The sequence below is a fragment of the Lithobates pipiens genome, unplaced genomic scaffold (genome assembly GCF_037356315.1).
Source record: "Lithobates pipiens isolate NorthernLeopardFrog02 unplaced genomic scaffold, aLitPip1_a1.2 Scaffold_22, whole genome shotgun sequence".
Taxonomy (NCBI): domain Eukaryota; kingdom Metazoa; phylum Chordata; class Amphibia; order Anura; family Ranidae; genus Lithobates; species Lithobates pipiens.
Genome location: NW_027507784.1, coordinates 325,946,780 through 325,966,681, shown reverse-complemented (window position 1 = coordinate 325,966,681; position 19,902 = coordinate 325,946,780). Strand labels below are relative to the sequence as shown.

General features: G+C 41.9%; 1 protein-coding gene across 1 annotated transcript in view; it reads right to left on the bottom strand.

Moving 5' to 3' along the window:
* The window catches only part of METRN (meteorin, glial cell differentiation regulator), a 28,366-nt gene extending 9,190 nt beyond the window's left edge, over nt 1–19,176 (bottom strand). The window contains exons 1-2 of the mRNA XM_077449560.1: nt 18,712–19,176; nt 5,828–6,249 (exon numbers count right to left, since the gene is read on the bottom strand). Of these exons, the coding sequence (XP_077305686.1) occupies nt 5,828–6,249; nt 18,712–18,803 (514 nt within the window). The 5' untranslated portion in view covers nt 18,804–19,176. The remainder of the gene's footprint in view (nt 1–5,827; nt 6,250–18,711) is intronic.
* Between the last annotated feature and the right edge of the window lie 726 nt (nt 19,177–19,902).

The following is a 19,902-nucleotide window of genomic DNA, read 5'->3' as shown; positions in this document are numbered from 1 at the left end:
CTGCCACAAGTTGTGGATTGTCCACTTGCCACGTCACTTGCCACATCACCTGCCACGTCACCTGCCACGTCACTTGCCACGTCAGCTGCCACGTCACTTGCCACAAGATGTGGATTATCCACTTGTCACATCACCTGCCACATAACTTGCCACATCACCTGCCACAAGTTGTGGATTGTCCACTTGCCACGTCCCCTGCCACAAGTGGATTGTCCACTTGCCACGTCACTTGCCACGTCACCTGCCACAAGTTATGGATTGTCCACTTGCCACGTCACATGCCAGTCACCTGCGACAAGTTGTTGATTTTCCACTTGCCACGTCACCTGCCAAGTCACTTGCCGCGTCACCTGCCAGGTCACTTGCCACGTCACCTGCCACAAGTTGTCTATTGTCCACTTTCCACGTCACTTGCCACTTCACCTGCCACGTCACTTGCCACAAGTTGTGGATTGTCCACTTGCCACATCACTTGGCACCTGCCATGTCACTTGCCACAAGTTGTGGATTGTCCACTTGCCACGTCACTTGCCACAAGTTGTGGATTGTCCACTTGCAATTGCAATTGTTTAAAATATTTTTCTAATGGTTTTTCATCATTTGCAATCATTTTTGAGATTTTTAATGTAAAAAAAAAGGTCACCTTTAAAAACGCATATAAACGCAAACGCGGCTAAACGCGGTAGCGGCGTTTTGCCGCGTTTTGCCGCGTTTTGCGTCTGAAACGCAGAAATTTTTGTTTCTGAACGCATTTTTTTGCTTCTGGAAAAACGAGATTAAACGCAACTGCATATAAACGGAAAAAAACGAGACTGTGTGCATGGACACATAGGATAACATTGAATGAGTTCAGGTGCAGTTGAAAAAACTGTCCAACTGCATCTGAACGCGCGTTTAACTGCGTCTCGTGTGCATGAGGCTTTACAATTCAAAAGCACACAAATGCAGTTGCTTCCACCCACTTCACAATAAACAACTCCCATGTCCAATGGGAGCTGATGTGTAAGAGAACAAACTCCATTTACAATAGTCTGGCTGTGCCACCCATTGTTCTAGAGCAGACATAACAAACTGAAGTTTTCTGGGAGGTCATAGGTTGTTTTTCTTTAACCTATTTATTTTTGGTTATGGATAGAGCGGGGGAAGAGTTAACCTTACTGCCAGGTTTTTATATCTCTGTGACCCCATTAGGAAGATCTTTCCCCACATACTGTTCTTGCGACACATGTACAGAAAGTGGGGAGAGCACTTGTGAACATGACAAGAAGGCATGGACAGCAATAAAAAAGGAGTAACACTTCTCTGCTTTACCAAAAAAATAATCTTCTTCTTCTTCTGTGTCCCCATTAGAGAGGTTTCCCGTCACTTCCTGTCCTGGCATAAAGTGAGGGTGAATTAGGAACATAGAAGAGTAACAGCAGAAGACTAAGTAGTCCATAGAATCTGCCCTTTGTGTTTTTGATTGTTTTGTCTTTGTGTTTTTGTTTTTTTTAAGATTTTTGTCTCAGCACAGACCATTCCCAATAGGGATAAAGATGGCTATAAAGTCATGCAGAGGCCCTAACCCCCTCTCCAGCCCCATCCAACAATAAGCTCGGATTCACAGTTTGGCATTGTGGTAACATGCATTGTATTGCCATTCGTTTTGTATGGCATAGTAATGTGATGCATTACAAAAAAATGGTAATTTGCACTGTTAGGCACGTAATGCCGTGTACACACAATCGGAATTCCGGCCAGAAAAAGACAGATGAGAGCTTTTCATCGGAAAATGCGACCGTGTGTATGCTCCATCGGAATTTAGCTGTCCGAATTTCCGCCAGCCAAATATTGATAGCATGTTCTCAATTTTCCCGATGGAAAAACTTTCTATCGGTAATTCCAATCGTGTGTATGCAATTCCGAGATGCCAAAAATCACGCATGCTCAGATTCAACTACGAGACAGAAGCTATTGGCTACTGGCTATTGAACTTCCTTTTTCTAGTCCCGTCCTACGTGTTGTACGTCACTGCGTTATAAATCGGAATTTGATGTGACCGTGTGTAGGCAATACAGCTTGAGCCGAATTCCGTCGGAATTCCATCGGGAAAACCATCAGAGCTTTTTCCGATGAGAATTCCGATCGTGTGTATGCGGCATTAGGGTGCATTGGCCATCCATTTAATGCCTATTCAATGCACCCTAATGCATGATATAACAAGTGTTAGCACTAAGCAGTAAACAGGTTTGAAATAAAACATAAGTGGGCTCAATTCATGAAATGGTATCTATTGCTTTAAGATCAGCGGTAAAATAGCTCATTGGGTTTCTCAAAGTTTTTTTGCCATTTACTAAAAAATAAAAAATAAATAAACGCTACTAAAATACTGCATGTTCTATTATAAACCGACAGTACATTATTAGTGGCAACTGCTGGTTTCCTTAACAACCAGTGAATAGCTGGTTGTTAAGGACGTGGCGGGTGCCGGCTCCTTAACAACCACCTGAAATTGTATACATTTAAGTTTCGCATGCCTGGACCATTATTTATTTAATGCATGCATTTAATTATTTGCTTAAGTGAATTGACTTTAATACTGTATTATGTGGTATTTGCCCAGTGTTTTTGCTTTTTGAGGTAAGTACAGCATTAAGGGATAGTGAAATGAAATGTTCAGTGTTGCATGAGGTCCTCATGACACATCACAGGAAGAAACCTCATGGCTAAAAGAGGATAGAATTAGAAAAAGACTTGAAAAACTTAAGATTAATAAGTCACCGGGACCAGATGGCTCACACTGGACTGTCCTTAAGGAACTCAGACAAGTGATTGCCAGACCATTGTTCCTAATAATTTTTACAAACAGTCTACTGACTGGAATGGTACCAGTTGACTGGAAAAAAGCCAGCGTAGCCCTGATATTTAAAAAGGGCCAATATATATCCCTGGTATACCAGTTAGCCTTACATCAATAGTTTACAAGCTCTTGGAGGGGATGATAAGGGACTATATTCAAGATTTTAGTAATAAAAAGGGTATTATTAGCAGTAATCAGCATGGATTCATGAAGAATCATTCTTGCCAAACCTTCTATGAGGGAGGTGAGCTGCCATCTAGATAAAGGAAGGTACATAGACGTGGTTATCTGGATTTTGCATGCCATAAATAAATCTTTTGTTAATTTAGCCCATAGTCTTGAGTTGGGCTTTAAATACTTCAAATATTTTTTCTGTTTTTGGATACATTTTGGATAAATGACTGTATGGTGCACAGTATTACTATTACTATTATTATTATTATTATAATAAATTATTTTTTTGCGTAATTCAACACTCTTATTTTTTACTTGCCTGTTCCTGTGGATCAATTTTAGGGCAACGATAAACAATACTGGCAACTTTCTGGTGTAAAGTGACCTCATTGAAGGACTCAAGGCCTCATGGCCATCTAGGGGCCGAACCTGATAGTCAGGACACCAACTGGGGGCCCTTTTTTGGGAATTCTGGATCATTTACCCAGTAAACCAAGAAACAAGAAGCAAAGCACATCAGTCAATAAAAATCCAGCCTACTTTTCTGGCTTCAGTAAAGTAATAGTAAAGTAAATGCATTGTGGTCTTCACTCCTTACATTAAAACCATCCATATATTTTACATGGTTCTACACATTTTGGAGATTCTAAAACAATAAGGGACTGATAGCTCGGGGGTTCTCATAAAATGTTACACTGATGTTGGAGGAGCGTCCGTGATTCAGCTTTCAGTGGTCCTCACTTTTGATATGACGGACACCATATTGCATTGACATGCCGAGCCAAAACATTACATTTTTAGTCAACCCTTGAGCTTCCATTTACACACCAGAGTGGGTTTGTATGTTCAAACAAAGGTTTGCATGTTGGCTAATTTTAGGACTGAATAAGTATCTGTGCTGGAAATCAAAAGACCTGTCAGTTGTCATGGTAGCACGCCCCTTGCTCTGCTTCTTATCTGGCTAATTAATGGGGTTAATGGTTATATCCTTAGGCCCAGCAGGACACTGCCCTGTTGTTTAGAGAGCAAAAGGGGGAGGGGAAGGGAAGAAACTTCAAAACACTTCTACCTCCCCCCACCAGGCTGTGATGGCTTCACTTGGCAGACTGCTGTTAAAGCCCAAACCTATTCACTAAGCGGTGATAAATTTGCATTACTAATGTTAGTGAGAGTCGCACCCCAGGATGCCGGTATCGGTAAAGGATTACGCTGCTGTATGGGGGCAGAATGCAAACTTTGTATCTTCTTCTTGGTTATGTTCTTTACTTAGCACCCATGCTTGGAAAGTCTCAAGAGTCTTCCTGGAGCATTGGTAGGCCCATATTAGCCACTTAGACTCAAATAATCATAATATAAATTATTTTCTTGAAAATGTATATCATATTTTAGTTCTGGCCAAAGTCATCAGTGCTGAAATTTTCCTAAGGTTCTTGGTTCCGCTCCTTTTGCTATGGCTGCCTCAGTTACGCATGTAGACAGGTTCAGTCTACTTTCTCAACTGCAGATAGCTCTATCCGCAGTGGTATTGCAGTTAGAGAGGAAGTTAGGAGAAACATGGTTCCTTTATGGTTTACTGGGTCACTGGGGAAGCAATCCGATTGGATGCTGCCATTTCATGTGACTCTGGCGACAGTCTTGGGTTGGGGCAGAGCCTTTCTAAGGTCCTGACTTCCAGGTTTGGCAAGCATTTAGTGAGTTGGTAAAGTAGGGACAGTATTAGCGCTAGGGAAAGGTTCCCGATGAGGAGGGAAAGCATAGGTTCCCATCTCTTCTGGACACCTTCCCGATTGGGCACAACTGGCCAGGCCGCATTCTGCTCCCACTCAACAGACGTTGTCAGTATGGCTGAAATCTGCTCCTTCACGTAGAAACTGTGAGTGCACCTGGCTGGGTAGCCTTCCCGCTGGATTTTTTGTGATCTATTTCTACATTAATTCAATACAAGTTTTGCATTGCACCCGACTGTGTGAATTATTGTTGCTGTCCCATGCATAGCTAGGAATATTTCACCACTGGGGTCCCAAGAGCTATCAGAACTCAGTATGTGGTTTAGATTACCAACACCCACGCAAAACTGAAATTTGAGTTTTGCGTGAGGTTGACCTTTAAAACGTATGCAAACCCAAAGTCCCCATTCATCTATGTGTGGGTGAGATTCAGCCATTTGTACTGTTTAGTGTGGATGGAGGGAATGATGATAAATCTAGGAGTGTATGACCAGCCTTACATTATTCCCAGCAATCTCTGTGAACCACAGGACACCCCGACCCCCAACACACACACATTTCTTTAGAAGAGTAGAGAGGCAAGTGTTCTATACTGCTGTCCTAGGCTGACAACGCTGTTTCTTTACAGATGATACAGTGAATGAGCGTTGTCACCCTAGGACAGGAAGTGTGTTACTGGTAAGATCACCAGGTTAAAACAAAAGAAATAAGCTTAAGGGTCCTTTCACACAGACAGACCGTTCGTTTGATCAGTTCAGTCAATTTTTTTCAAAGAAAAAACGAATGAAGTTAACATCAGTTTTTCATCTGTTTTTTTTTTACATCTGCTAGAGTCCTCAACCACTTGAGTCCCTGAGGCATTTTTTCATGCAAAAACGGACCGTTCATCCGTTTACATGCATTTTTGTCCGATCTGTTTTTTTTTTTAACGGATGGATGAAAAACAGACGAAGGGTCCATCTGTGTGAAAGGGGCCAAAAAGCTTGCAATAGATTACCTTTTTCTTCTAGGGTTTATATACGCTTTAATCCATAATATATTGCAAACGGAAAGAATGCAGAGAGGAAGAAGTTAACACTCAACTCACCTTCCATGCTCAGCTTGTTAAGAGGTAGAGCTAACTGTCCATCCCAGTCACTTCTAAGCTCATATCGGAAAGAAGCGATGCGTCGGCTAATGTCCTGGTGAGGGGTGGCTTGCAGAAATAGCGCTACCTTCTGGTGGGGATGCCAACTGAAGCAATGGACCTTGGAATGTGGAGAAGGGCCTTTCTCTGATAGCAGTAGTTTTAGTATGCCTTCTTTTTCCAAGTATAGCTGTGCCCCTCGGAACGTGGCTACCGGTTTTATACAGGCTGTGAAGCGGCTGGGCCCAGACCCTGGAGAGCCCAAGGGCTGGCGGGGTTCCAGACTGAGGCGTAGAGCTCCTGTTGGGTACAACCATTCCACTGTTCCCTCTGCACAGCGCAATAAGACTTGCTCCACAGATCTGGGTTCCAAGGACAGACCACTGTAGATAAAAGAAGATGGAAAAGCATAAGAGTTTGAATTGATGATCATCATTGTCCCAAACTAAATCACTTTCTGCTTCATTTACTGTTTCATAAAGATGACATAGCATAGCCCTTATATCATCATCCTACTGTCTAATGCAAAGGGTTGACTGGTTACCATAAAACAAAGCAACTGGCAAAAATAAAGAATAATATAAAGTGCCCCAGGAGACCAAGGTCTCCAACCAAGCGTACTAGGTCTCAAGCCAGGTGTACCAGGTCTCACGCCTATAGTTACTACCTCTGAAATGCAAAGGGTAGACTAATTACCATAAAACAAAGCAACTGGCAAAATGAAATATCTGGGAGAGGGATTCATTTTGTCAATGACAACCTGAGAATGATGTTGCCATGGTAATCATATGCAAGGGACTTCGCTAAGCCATTGCATTTGGAGCAATGGCCCCAGGTCTTCAGCCACGTACCTTAGGTCTACATCCAAGTGCCCAAGGTCTCCAGCCATGTGCCCTAGTTCTCCAACCAAGAACCCTAGGTCTCCTGCCAAGTGCCCTGGGTCTCTAGCCAAGTGTCCCAGGTCTCCAGCCAAGCGTACCAGGTCTCAAGCCTACAGTTACTACCTCTGAAATGCACCCCATGTCTAGGGGATCAGAAACAAAAGGAGAAGCTTTCTATTTATCAGACACACAAGCATCCTTGTGTGCTCTTCAGTCTTTGTGTATGAAAACATTGACCTTCTTTCTACCTAGGGGCAAGTAATAGAGTAATAGGGGACAGGAGGAAACACTGATAGGGAAAATAGAAGAAAGTGTTTTCCCTAAAAAAAGGACACAAGCCAATCTAAAGTGGACATTATTGTACTAGAAAGAGTTGAGTAATTTAGATTTTTTTTTCATTTTCATTCTTGATATGTGATAATTAATGTGATCATAAAATTAGCAAAGGATACTTTTTGTCCAACTAAATACGTGTTTGACCAATTCTGTCAAGAAACAATGCAGACTGACTTAAACTGTGTTTTTGTGCTAGAGCAATTATCATGAGGAGGATTTTAGCAGTATATAAGAGCATACAAAAATATTTGTGCCACAGAAAAAGATATTTTCTCAAACATAGAAGACTTCCCCGCAATGATCAATACCACTGACCAGAGGCATTCTGTGTTGAGCCTCCTTGAGTCCCAAATTGCTAATAACATAGAACAGTAACCTCAGCCTAGCTTACAAGCAGATGTATTGTAACTACAATGTCAAATGCTATGGGTGTTATGGAAATTGGTGCAGACATTATCCTAAATCAGTCACCAGTGTTACTCCAATGTTGTTAGTGTTTCCATAGCAGTGGCTATTTGGCCTCCCATCTGATGGTACCTGCATAGTTCCAGAGCCAACACTGCTTGGTAGAGCCAGCAGCATGACACCTACTGTATCTTTTTAGCTGCCTGTAAGAGTGTCATTCTAACCACCATGAAAATTGGTGTATTCTTGCCACTGACCATCAATGTAAGGAGCACTCTTCCCACTGATCACCAATGTAAGGAGCACTCTTCCCACTGATCACCAATGTAAGGAGCACTCTTCCCACTGATCACCAATGTAAGGAACATTCTTCCCACTGATCACCAATGTAAGGAGCATTCTTCCCGATGACCACCAATGTAAGGAGCATTCTTCCCGATGACCACCAATGTAAGGAGCATTCTTCCCACTGACCACCAATGTAAGGAGCATTCTTCCCACTGATCACCAATGTAAGGGGCATTCTTCCCACTGATCACCAATGTAAGGGGCATTCTTCCCACTGATCACCAATGTAAGGGGCATTCTTCCCACTGATCACCAATGTAAGGGGCATTCTTCCCACTGATCACCAATGTAAGGGGCATTCTTCCCACTGATCACCAATGTAAGGGGCATTCTTCCCACTGATCACCAATGTAAGGAGCATTCTTCCCACTGATCACCAATGTAAGGGGCATTCTTCCCACTGATCACCAATGTAAGGAGCGCTCTTCTCACTGATCACCAATGTAAAGAGTACTCTTCTCACTGATCACCAATGTAAGTAGCTCTCTTCTCACTGATCACCAATGTAAAGAGTACTCTTCCCACTGATCCCCAATGTAAGGGGCATTCTTCCCACTGATCACCAATGTAAGGGGCATTCTTCCCACTGATCACCAATGTAAGGGGCATTCTTCCCACTGATCACCAATGTAAGGAGCGCTCTTCTCACTGATCACCAATGTAAAGAGTGCTCTTCCCACAGATCACCAATGTAAGGAGCATTCTTCCCACTGACCACCAATGTAAGGGGCATTCTTCCCACTGATCACCAATGTAAGGGGCATTCTTCCCACTGATCACCAATGTAAGGGGCATTCTTCCCACTGATCACCAATGTAAGGGGCATTCTTCCCACTGATCACCAATGTAAGGGGCATTCTTCCCACTGATCACCAATGTAAGGAGCATTCGTCCCACTGATCACCAATGTAAGGAGCATTCTTCCCACTGACCACCGATGTAAGGGGCATTTTTCCCACTGATCACCAATGTAAAGAGTACTCTTCTCACTGATCACCAATGTAAAGAGTACTCTTCTCACTGATCACCAATGTAAGTAGCTCTCTTCTCACTGATCACCAATTTAAGGGGCATTCTTCCCACTGATCCCCAATTTAAGGAGCTCTCTTCTCACTGATTACCAATTTAAGGGGCATTCTTCCCACTGATCACCAATGTAAGGGTGACAATCTTCCCATTGACCTCCAATACAAGGAACATTCTTATCATCCCAACCACAACATCATATGCCTGGAGTTTTCATTTTCTCCCTGTGCCTGTGTGGGTTTCCTACGGTTATTCCGGTTTCCTCCCACACTCTACAGACATGCTGGTAGGTTAATCGGAACTTGTCTAAATTGGCCCTAGTATATGTATGAATGTGTGTTAGGGACCTTAGGTTGTAAGCTGCTTGAGGTTAGGGAGTGATGTGAATGTACACTGTATATGTAAATCACTGCGTAAATAGACAGCGCTATATAAGTACCTGAAATAAAATAAATCATTGACCACAAATGTGTTTTCCCACTGATCCCCAAAGAATTCGTTTTAGCAAGGTTTCTTCAAGATCTGAAAATGATTTCAAAGGCTCCTCTGGGGTAAAAAGGTTGAGAAATGATGGCCTAAATGATGTTTGCAGCAATCCTACATCAATGGGTCAGTCAACACTGGGGTCTGGGAGGAGGTTGGTGGGCTTCTCTGCTTCATAAAGTCCCAATGGGTCAGCCCAGCTTTTTTTTTTTTTTACTACAGGGGGAATTTTTTTTTAAACTCCCGTTGCCTTCATTACAGTATAAAATAAATGGAAGATTAAAAAAAAAAAAAAAAAGAGCTGAACACCTTTGGACCCATTTCCACATAGGCATGTGTCTTTAAAATAGACACATGTTGCGTTGGAGCTATTCATTCATTACTTATTGACCTTTAAAGTCTATCTAAACCATTTTTTATATTTTTGGATGGGGTAGGAAAGGGTTACAATCTCTACTAGGTTTCTATTGCTGTCTCTGTCATCATTAGGAAGATTTACTCTTTGTTCTTGTCTCCATGATGGAAAATCCTAAATCTGAGTTGTCAATGGAATGAAAGAAACCTTCCAATGGGGACATTTGTTCCTGTGGCCTTTTAGAGAGATTCCCTCTCACTTCCCGTTGTGCGTCAATGGAAAACCCATCAAGCAAAAATGTAAAGATGGGAATCCAGAAGTCCATATGCCCAGGTTCCCTAAAGTAAAAATAGTGCCTGCTCCTATCTCTCTGTTGCAGTGTAGTATGTTCTGAAAAATATCTTTTTATTTGCGTTTTTGTACGTTGTGTCAACATGCATCAACAAGGCATGTCAATGTAAGAAAGAAAAGGCACTTTGACAGTGCACCCACCAATGCTACAAATAATGCACCTCTACGCACATGCACTAATGGGCTCTTAATGTTTGGTGAATGTCAGATTCACTGCCTTACATACACTATATTGTCAAAAGTATTGGGAGGCTCATCCATGTCTTTATGAACCTTGCGTGTGCTCGGGTCTGAATCATTTGGTGGAGGGGGGATTATGGTGTGGGGTTGTTTTTCAGGGGTTGGGCTTGGCCCCTTAGTTCCAGTGAAGGGAACTCTTAAGGCGGCAGCATACCAAGACATTTTGGACAATTTCATGTTCCCAACTTTGTGGGAACAGTTTGGGGATGTCCCCTTCCTGTTCCAACATGACTGCACACCAGTGCACAAAGGGGCCATCCCCAAATGGATCCCACAAAGTTGGGAGCATGAAATTGTCCAAAATGTCTTGGTATGCTGATACCCTTAATGCCGCGTACACACGATCAGACTTTCCGCTGGACAATTCGATCATGTGTGGGCTCTTTCTTCCCAAAAGTCCAGCAGACCTAGAAATAAGACTTACTTCAAAATTGTCCGCTGGGCTCACGTTTTAGCGGACAATTCGTTCATCTGTGTGCTAGTCCCACGGACTAAAACCGACGCTAGGGCAGCTATTGGCTTCTGGCTATGAGCTTCTTTATTCTACGTCATCACGTTCGAATCCGTTGGACTTTTGGAGTGATCGTGTGTAGCCAAGTCCGTTTGCTTGAAAGTCCGGCAGGCCTCAGCTGCAAAGTCCGTTGGATTGTCCGCTGGATAGTCCGATCGTGTATACACGGCATAAGGGTTCCCTTCACTGGAACTAAGGGGCCAAGCCCAATCCCGGGAAAAGAAAAAACCCATACCATAATCCCCCCTCCACCAAATGATTTGGATCCGAGCACAAAGCAAGGTCCATAAAGACATGCATGAGAGAGTTTGGGGTGGAGGAACTTAACTGTCCTGACCTCAACCCAACAGAACACCTTTGGGTTGAATTAGAGCGCAGACTGTGAGCCAGCCCTTCTTGTCCACATCAGTGCCTGACCTCACAAATGTGCTTCTGGAAGAATAGTCAAAATTCCCATAGACACACTACTAAACCTTGTGGACAGCCTTCACTGAAGAGTTGAAACTGTTATAGCTGCAAAGGATGGACCAACCCAATATTGAACCCTACGGACTAAGACTGGGATGCCATTAAAGCTCATGCGGGTGTCTCAATACTTTTGACAATATAGTGTATATGCCCCAAAGGGCCACAGAGTGAATGGGCCCGAAGGGAAACTTGTATTGTTTTTTATATATACTATATATATTGCGATCGCTTTCACAGCTGCGGGCGGTTTTAGCCGCTAAGGGGTTACTGATGAGCTGCCTGGCGTTCTGGGAAAAGCAATTGACCCTTGGCGTGTAACCCAGGGCCCGCAGAGTTGTCAGCTCAGAAATTGGCCGCAGTCTTCAATGAAAGACATGCACAGCAGCTGGCAACATCCTTAAAGGTGCAGCGTGACAGATGTTGGAGTTGATTTAGGGTGAAAGGCTTTAGCTGTGTGTGAAAACATTAACTAAGGAGAAAATAACCACTGGTGTCAACATGCTGCATTAAACAAAATTGGCCATCTGAGAAGTGCGGATGCTACCATTGCTTTCCAGAAAATGCCAACTGGCTGGCTGCCATTCCAAACCTCTAGTTTCATTACTGACCCCTCAAACAATAAGTATTCCTGACTTTTCCCTGACTGATTTGCATATTTATTCTGAGTCAAAGCAGCGGCTGAGTGTAAGAGCCAGGCAAGAAGCATTTTTCTTTTTTTTTAAAGGGCCAGTTGAGGCAACCCCCGTATTTCTTCATGGCAGATCTACTTTAAAAGAGGCAATAGGTCCCAGTGATAGAGACTGCTGCTAAAGACCACAAACACATTACCCCTAGCAACAGATCCAAAATGGCCTCTGGAATCTGATTGGTTGATTTAAAAAAAATAATAATTCTGCAACCGACCGTGCCCTATCAGTTATTTTGTAAATCATGGTGGCATCCGGTATGCCCGCTGATACGCATGGCTGACTTTACTGGTAGCATAGACCTGTGGTTATCAACCTCAAGGAGACCGTTGCCCCAATAATTTCTTCAAAAACTTTCCATGCCCCAGCAGTAACAAAAAGAGTAATGACTTGGTGGCCCTTTAGGGGTGGAGGTTTCTGGACAGATCTGGGGGCAACTGTGGGAAATGGGAAAACTAGAGAGGGCTGGGAAACTTTGCAGCAGATTTGTGGCCCTGAATGGCTTGCATTTTCTGACGGAACCTGGAGACAACTGTGGGGAATGGGATATCTGAAGGGGGTTAGAGGACTTTACAGTGGACTTGGTGCCCCTGTAGGGGTTGAGGTTTCTGGAAGGAACTAGTGGCAACCGTGGGGGTATGGGATCTCTGGAGGGGGCTTGGGATGTCTCCAGGTGGGTGAGGGTTTTGCAGGGGCAATGTGGGAGACTGTGAGACACTGTTGGGGCACTATCACTATGAAGGGGGGGTGGGGCACTTTAGAGAGCTTAGGGGTACTGTGGGTGGCTGGTAGGCACTGCGGGGACTGAAGGCTCTTGAGGAACCTGGGGGCATAGTGTGAGGTTGAGAGGCCTTGCAGGCCACTATGGAAAGTTGGGTGTCACTAAGAGAACTGAGGGATGTTTTGGGGGCCTATAAACACTGTGTGAGTTTGAGGGTCACTGTGGGTCGCTATGGGAGGTTGGGTGGTATTGAGGGCTGTTCGGGGGCCTAGGGACACTGTGTGAGGTTGAAGAGTACTGCGGACCACTATTGGAGGTTGGGTGGCACGGAGGGGACTGAGGACTCTTAAGGGGGTCTAGGGGCACTGTGTGAAGTTAAGAAGCACTGCAGAGCACTGAGAGGTTGGGTGACACTGAGGGAACTAAGGGCTCTTAGGGGGCCTAGGGGCACTGTGTGAGGTTGGGGGCACTGCGGACCACTGTGAGAGGTTGGGTGGCACTATGGAAGTTGGGAGGCACTGTGGTAGGGTAGGGGATCTGCAGCTCACTGTTGACCCAGGAGAAGAGAGGCCATGACCTGGCAATGGGCCATGGCCCAGTGGTTGAAAGCCAATGAAACAGACCACAATCAAAGCTTCCCGTAGAGATTACAATTTGATTGTATAATCTCTGTACAATCGCAATTAGATTTATTAACCAGCAAAAGACTTTTCGAACAATCCCTTTAATGTGTATTTGATCAGGCAAGCTCTTGCTCTAAATATTTGTAGGTAGATCTGAAGGAGATTGTACTAACCCATTGTACCATGTATGGTAAACTTATGGGTCTTCAGACTGGTGTGTGGCCAAGATTGTTTCCCTCAGTATACTGCAACAGTTATCTGTAGGTACCACTATTCATTTCCAAACAAACTGATGACTTTAGGTATCCATAACATTATCCAAAGCAACCAAACAGCGGCCACAGGGTTGCCCAAGCATGAAAGTGCGCAAAAAAAAAAAAGCATATGCACAATGCCTGGCGTCATGCGTCATAGTGATCCCTTTTAATCTGTTAAATAAAAAACGTTTTTTTATATCTGTTCGATAAGTGCAAAAACGAAAACAAAAAAAAATAGTAGTTGATCCTGCCAGAAATCTTGTGAACTGATACCTTCCTGTAAACTCTTTAGCTGGGCTGCATTCTTATCAGTACATCAGTCAACATTGTTCCAAGCTATGTCTGTGGACTATAGGTGTGTGCAGCCTTTTGCATTAGGGTGTGCACCCCAAACTCAAACTCGCATGCGCATGTTTGTGTCTATATATATGACCCCGACACATTGATTTCCCTGCCTACACAGTGAAAGAAGTATGTAAGCACTTCACTTATGGTAAGCCGGTAAGAGGGAGATCTTTCCCATGCACAGAGTGATAATACTAATGCGCATTAGGTGATTAGGGTGTGCCCAGGCCCACCCGGCATACCCTGTGCGCATGCCTATGCTGTGGGCTACACCCCCCTCTTATGTTTTCAGAGGTGTTTTTTTTTAGTTCTAGCTAAATTTTTCTGTCCCAGGGTGACAACGCTGCTCTTCCTTACATTACAGTGAGTTTGCGCTGTCACACTATAACAGGAGATCAAGATAGAGAAAGAAACACCACCGCTCCAGGTAGGTCGGCCGAAACTGAAACTTCTCCTCCAGTATTAGAACCCATAGGTGCTGGCAATGCATGTAGCAATGAAGATAGAGAGGAAATTCTGGACAGCCGCACTCAAAAAGAAATGTTGCCTTTTATTCAAAAGACAGGATCACAAAATACAGGCCACAGCAGGGCGGACAGTAGAGCTGATGCGTTTGGGGCGGCACAGTGGTGTAGTGGTTAGCACTCTCGCCTAGCAGTAAAGAGCGTCACTGGTTCAAATCCCAACCATGACACTACCTGCCTAGAGTTTGCATGTTCTCCCTGTGCCTGCGTGGGTTTCCTCCGGGTACTCCGGTTTCCTCCCACACTCCAAAGACATGCAGGTAGGTTAATTGGCTTCTGTCTAAAATTGGCCCTAGTATACGAATGGGGATCTTGGATTGTGGGCTCCTTGAGGGTAGGGTCCAATGTGAGTGTGCAATGTAAAGGGATAGGGACAATTGTAGACACTCACTCAGGTTGAACTGGATGGACTGGTGTCTTTATTCAACCTTAATAACTATGTAACTATGTAACTATGTAACTACAAACAGTGCTTACCCAAAGCAATATGAGTAAGCACTGTTTGTAGTGTGAAACGCGTCACCTCTACTGACTGCCCTGCTGTGGCCTGTATATTGTGATCCTGTTTTTTGAATAAAAGGCAAAATTTGCTGCTGGAAAATTTTCTCTCTAACTTCATTACCCTATAACAGGAAGTGTGATATTGGCAGGATCACCAGGTGAACCTAAAAACAAAACTGAAAAAATTAATAAATAAATAATAATGGTGCTGCCACCACACCTAATAATGGTGCCGCCAACACACCTAAGGACTGGTAAGCTGAAATGTAGTATTACATTTTTATTCTTGGGTTTGAATACCCTTGGAGTCACTAAATGTGTACGCACGGAAATGCATAGCCATTCATTTAATTGAAAAAAAGTATTGCGCACATCGAAACACTGTACGTGTCTGAAAGCGCCCGGATGCATATTTTACACGGGATCTTCCGCCAGCAAGAAATTGCTTTATGTGCAGAAAATATGCATTTGTAAAGAAGCCCGAAAAAAGGTGCCCCCATGAGATGCGGGGATGCTACGGGCAATAGTTTGGACGCAGGGGGCCAGTAGGTCTCCGGTTATTGTCCCACAGGCAGCAGACGCGTCCTCCGTCATGGCTCCATCCCATTTTCTGGAAGATAAAATAACAAACTCCGGGATGTATAAATGATATAACAGCCGCTTATGACTTCCTGAGTGAGATCAGCTCAGGGGCCCCGGGCCTCATCCAGTGTCTTCAGTTCCTCCAACAGGAGTTATTGATGACATTCTGCTTCCTGCTCCGGAAAGAGGGATCTGTCTGATGGACTAATAAAGGACAACTCCAGCCAAACTGACACCAAATACAGGGACTGCTTTACCCGCCAATGCACCCACGGCTGCACTGCTATATGGCTGTAGGGGGGCGACAACGCCTTTCATAGACTGCAGTTCTGCACTTGCCTTGCCCCATCCCTGCACCCCGGACTAGTGAGTACCATCATACTGAGCTCTAGGTCTGCTATAAGCTTTATTTTTAGGCTTTATTTCAGATTTTTCTCCTTTATTTTCACCTGGTGATCCTGCCAGTATCACACTTCCTGCCCTAGCGTGACAACGCTCACTCACCCTGTATCTTTGGAGGAACAGCGTTGTCACCCCTGGAACAGGAAGTTTGCTAGAACTGCAGAGCACCTCCCCTATTCTGTTCTCCAGAACATAGGGGAGGTGTTCTGTAGTCCACCTTAAGAGCTCGTCCACACCATAAAGGTGCGTCTGAGGTTGCGCTTTTTTGCTTGTTTTCTGCACGACGCATTTAGGGCAGCCCATGAATTTCAATAGACTTCCAAATGCAGGGGAACATGAAAAAAAAAAAAAGTAGGGCAGGAGCATTTTTTCTTTTTATAATGGCGCTGCACCAAATCGCACGGCACTACTATCTGACCATGCGTTTTGGCGGCTGCAAATGCACCCACATTTGCCAGATGCGTGGGGGTGCCGTCAAGAATGAATGCAAGTCTGCAGAAGACAGCATGATTTTGTGTGATCAAGCCCTAATGAGGAACTATAGTGCCAATTTGTTTAGGCTCCGCCCCCTCTGGCGCCACCATAGTTGTTATGTGTACGGATATGCCAAAGTGTAGCTTCTCAGTGTTTAAAAAAAACTTAGTGTATATATACACATAGATATATATATAATTATTATTATCTAGTCTATATCTTTGCCTGGAGTTCTGTTCAATATATATATTTATATTTATACATACATATATATATATATAATATATTTCTATAAAGCAGAGTTAACACGGAATTCCAGGCAAAGATATAGACTAGATAATAATTTTATATATATATTATATATATATATATATATATATATATATATATATATATATATATATATATATTTTTTTTTTTTTACAAATTATTATTATTGTTATTATTATTATTATTATTATTATCTAGTCTATATTGTTGCCCGTTCTTAACTCTGCTTAGATAAATATATTGTTTAAGTATATATTTAAAAAAAAACAAAAAGTAAAAAATATTATTTAAATATAATATAATTAAAAAAATATATACACATTATTCTAAAATGGTTTATGCTAAACAAAAAAAAAAAAGGAATGGTAACTAAAGCTGTAACTGAAATACATTGTCTGACCATCTTAGGTGTAAAATAGTGCTTAACAGAAAAAAAAAAAAAGAAAAAAAAAAGGACAATAACATAAAAAGTTCACACAGCTTGCTTCAACAGAATTGCGCCCACACTATCCAGCTCTGCATCAGCTGATCACATGACTGAAAGGGTTAACAGGCCAGCAGAGAGATGCATGCTGGGAGTCTGCCTGTCTCTAGTGATGTATTACAGTCTTAAAAGTTCTACAGAAGGTCATTAGGTGGCTATTGAGTCAGACAACTTGGCTTCCAGATAGCAATGCAATTTAACTCACCCTTTCCTGAAAGTAAGAAAAAAAAAAAATAAAATCACTGCAACTTAAAAAAAAAAAAAAAATACATCAATAGCAAACCAACAACAAAAAAAAGGTCAGTATGTTTCCAAAACATACTACAGCAATCAGCATTTAAAGATGCAGAATCCTGCATGTATTGCAGATCAAAAATAATAATAATAAAAAAGAAAAAATGCACCCAAAAGCCACAAAAAATCTGTTTCAAAACAATAAGTCCAAAAATGTGTTCATTTCCAAAGACAGATGTCAAAAAACAAAAATTCAGACACAGCTTTTGTAAAATGTATGTAACTAAAAAATAAATAAATCACTGGAATGTTTTGTGTTAACTAAACTGTGCCAATTGGCCAACCACAGAAAAGACCCCCCCAAGACTGTGGTCTTCAATAAACTTCAAAAATGTTTTGTTGCAAAACAAAACCGCATTTTATACAGCCATAACAACAACAACAACAACAAAAATAACTGCTTATACAGCAAGGAAGAAAAAGCATCTGCCCTGTGTAATATACAGCAAACACTTTAGACAACAATAACAAGTAAATTAAGAAAAAAGTAACAAATAAAAAGCTTGTAAAAAGTAACTCGTTGTTAAGCAGAGTTCTGAAACTCTAAAGAATTTAAAAAAAAAACGATACAGTAAAAAAAAAAAAAAAAAAAAAAAAAAAAAAAGAAATGATGCAGCAACAAATAATGAAACATGAAAATAGAGAAAGTTAGAAACTAGAAAGTTACAAACCAATGTAAAAGCTATCTTTAGCAAAGTAAACATAACAAATAAATAAATTGAGATATATATATATATATATATATTTTTTTTTTCTCTCTCTCTCTCACACACACGTATATATATATGTATGTATATATATGTATATGTATAGATAGATATATATATCAATTTATTTATTTTTAACAAAAAAAAGTAGCAACAAATCAATCAAGTTGGCAAAAAAGTTACAAACAGAAAGCAAGAAAGATAAAAAAAAAAAAAAGCTATAATATATATGTGTGTGTGTGTGTGTGTGTGTGTGTAAATAAACTGTTACTGACAACAAGCAAAAGCAACAACAAGTAACTTAATCCCTACACATAACTTAACAGCAGTAACATAATACTATATGTAATTATTTTAAACGCAGTTGAACACAAACAAAGCCCCCCAAAAAACAGCAAAAAACATTGTTATAAGGTATATATATATATATATATATATATATATATATATATATATATATATACACACACTTTAAAAATAAAAAATAACAGTATAATTTACACCTAGTTCTTTCTTTCTGTCTCTGGCTTAGCCAGTTAGTAGGGTAAGTCAGTTAATGGCAGTGACTTACCTCCCTCTCCAGTTACACTGATTCTCAGGGGGGTTGCAGTGGACAGAGTTGAGGGTCCCAAGTAAGGAGATCCACAGAAGAAGGTTGAGCATCTTCAAAACTTCTCCTAGCTCAGTAGATGAAGCTCATGGCCAGCAGTTCTGGTGACTTAGTTTGACTTTCCTCTAAACAGTCCCTTTAAATGTCCACCAGCCATGGGAAAATCCAGTTCCTAGAGTGATGGGACCCCCTACATGTCCAGAATACCTTCACTCTAGTCCTAGCTCTGGGAAATCCTTGGACAGGACATTCAGAGTAGAGGGGGGGTTTGAAAAGTAACCATAGAGGGGGTAGTGTGGAATTTGCAGGCGGCCAACCAGAGCAAAGCAGCAGTCTGGCCAATCAGAAGTGAAGGAGAGAGTGCAGAAGTTTCGGTCCCATCCCCCTTCACAGGGGTAACCAGAGAACAATGCAATTAAAGAGCAAAGCAGGGAGAGAGAGAGAGAGGGGGTGAAACATGTTACAAGTATCCTTGTCCAGATGTTCAGCAGCATTGAAGTGGGATTGTGGAATTGGAGAGGAATTTTGTTCCTCCTGCCAGGCTGACTCTTTTTTTATTGCTCTGACATTTCTCCTATAATGAAGGTGGTGGGAGAGTCAGAGGATGGAGGGGAGAGAGGGAAGAGGGGTTTAGATGGTGTGTAATTAGTGCAGCTCAGTCCTCTTCTATCAGGAAGAAATATTCGGAAGTATTGATAGGCAGGGATTCGTAAAGGAAAAAATAAAAATAAAATGGGAAGCTGAAGATCTGCTCCTTACTAAAAAGATCATTCATATATTGTATATGCCTTCTACAGAGGAATTCTGTTCATGGGGCACCATCCCTGACAAAATGTAACAAGAGAAAATAAAAATTGTATGTAAATTATTATTATTATTATTATATTAAAATGTATATAAATGAATACAATTATTATTATTCTTTGTACCATCATTGATATTATAATAAAACAAAAAATCAATAGAAGTGTATAAATTATTAATAATTGTTATTATTATAATAAAATAAACATGTATATATTAAACATATAATTCATATTATTTATTACATTAGTGATCAGTGAGAAGAATGCTCCTTACATTGGTGATCAGTGGGGAGAATGCCCCGTACATTGGGGATCAGTGGGAAGAATGCTCCTTACATTGGTGATC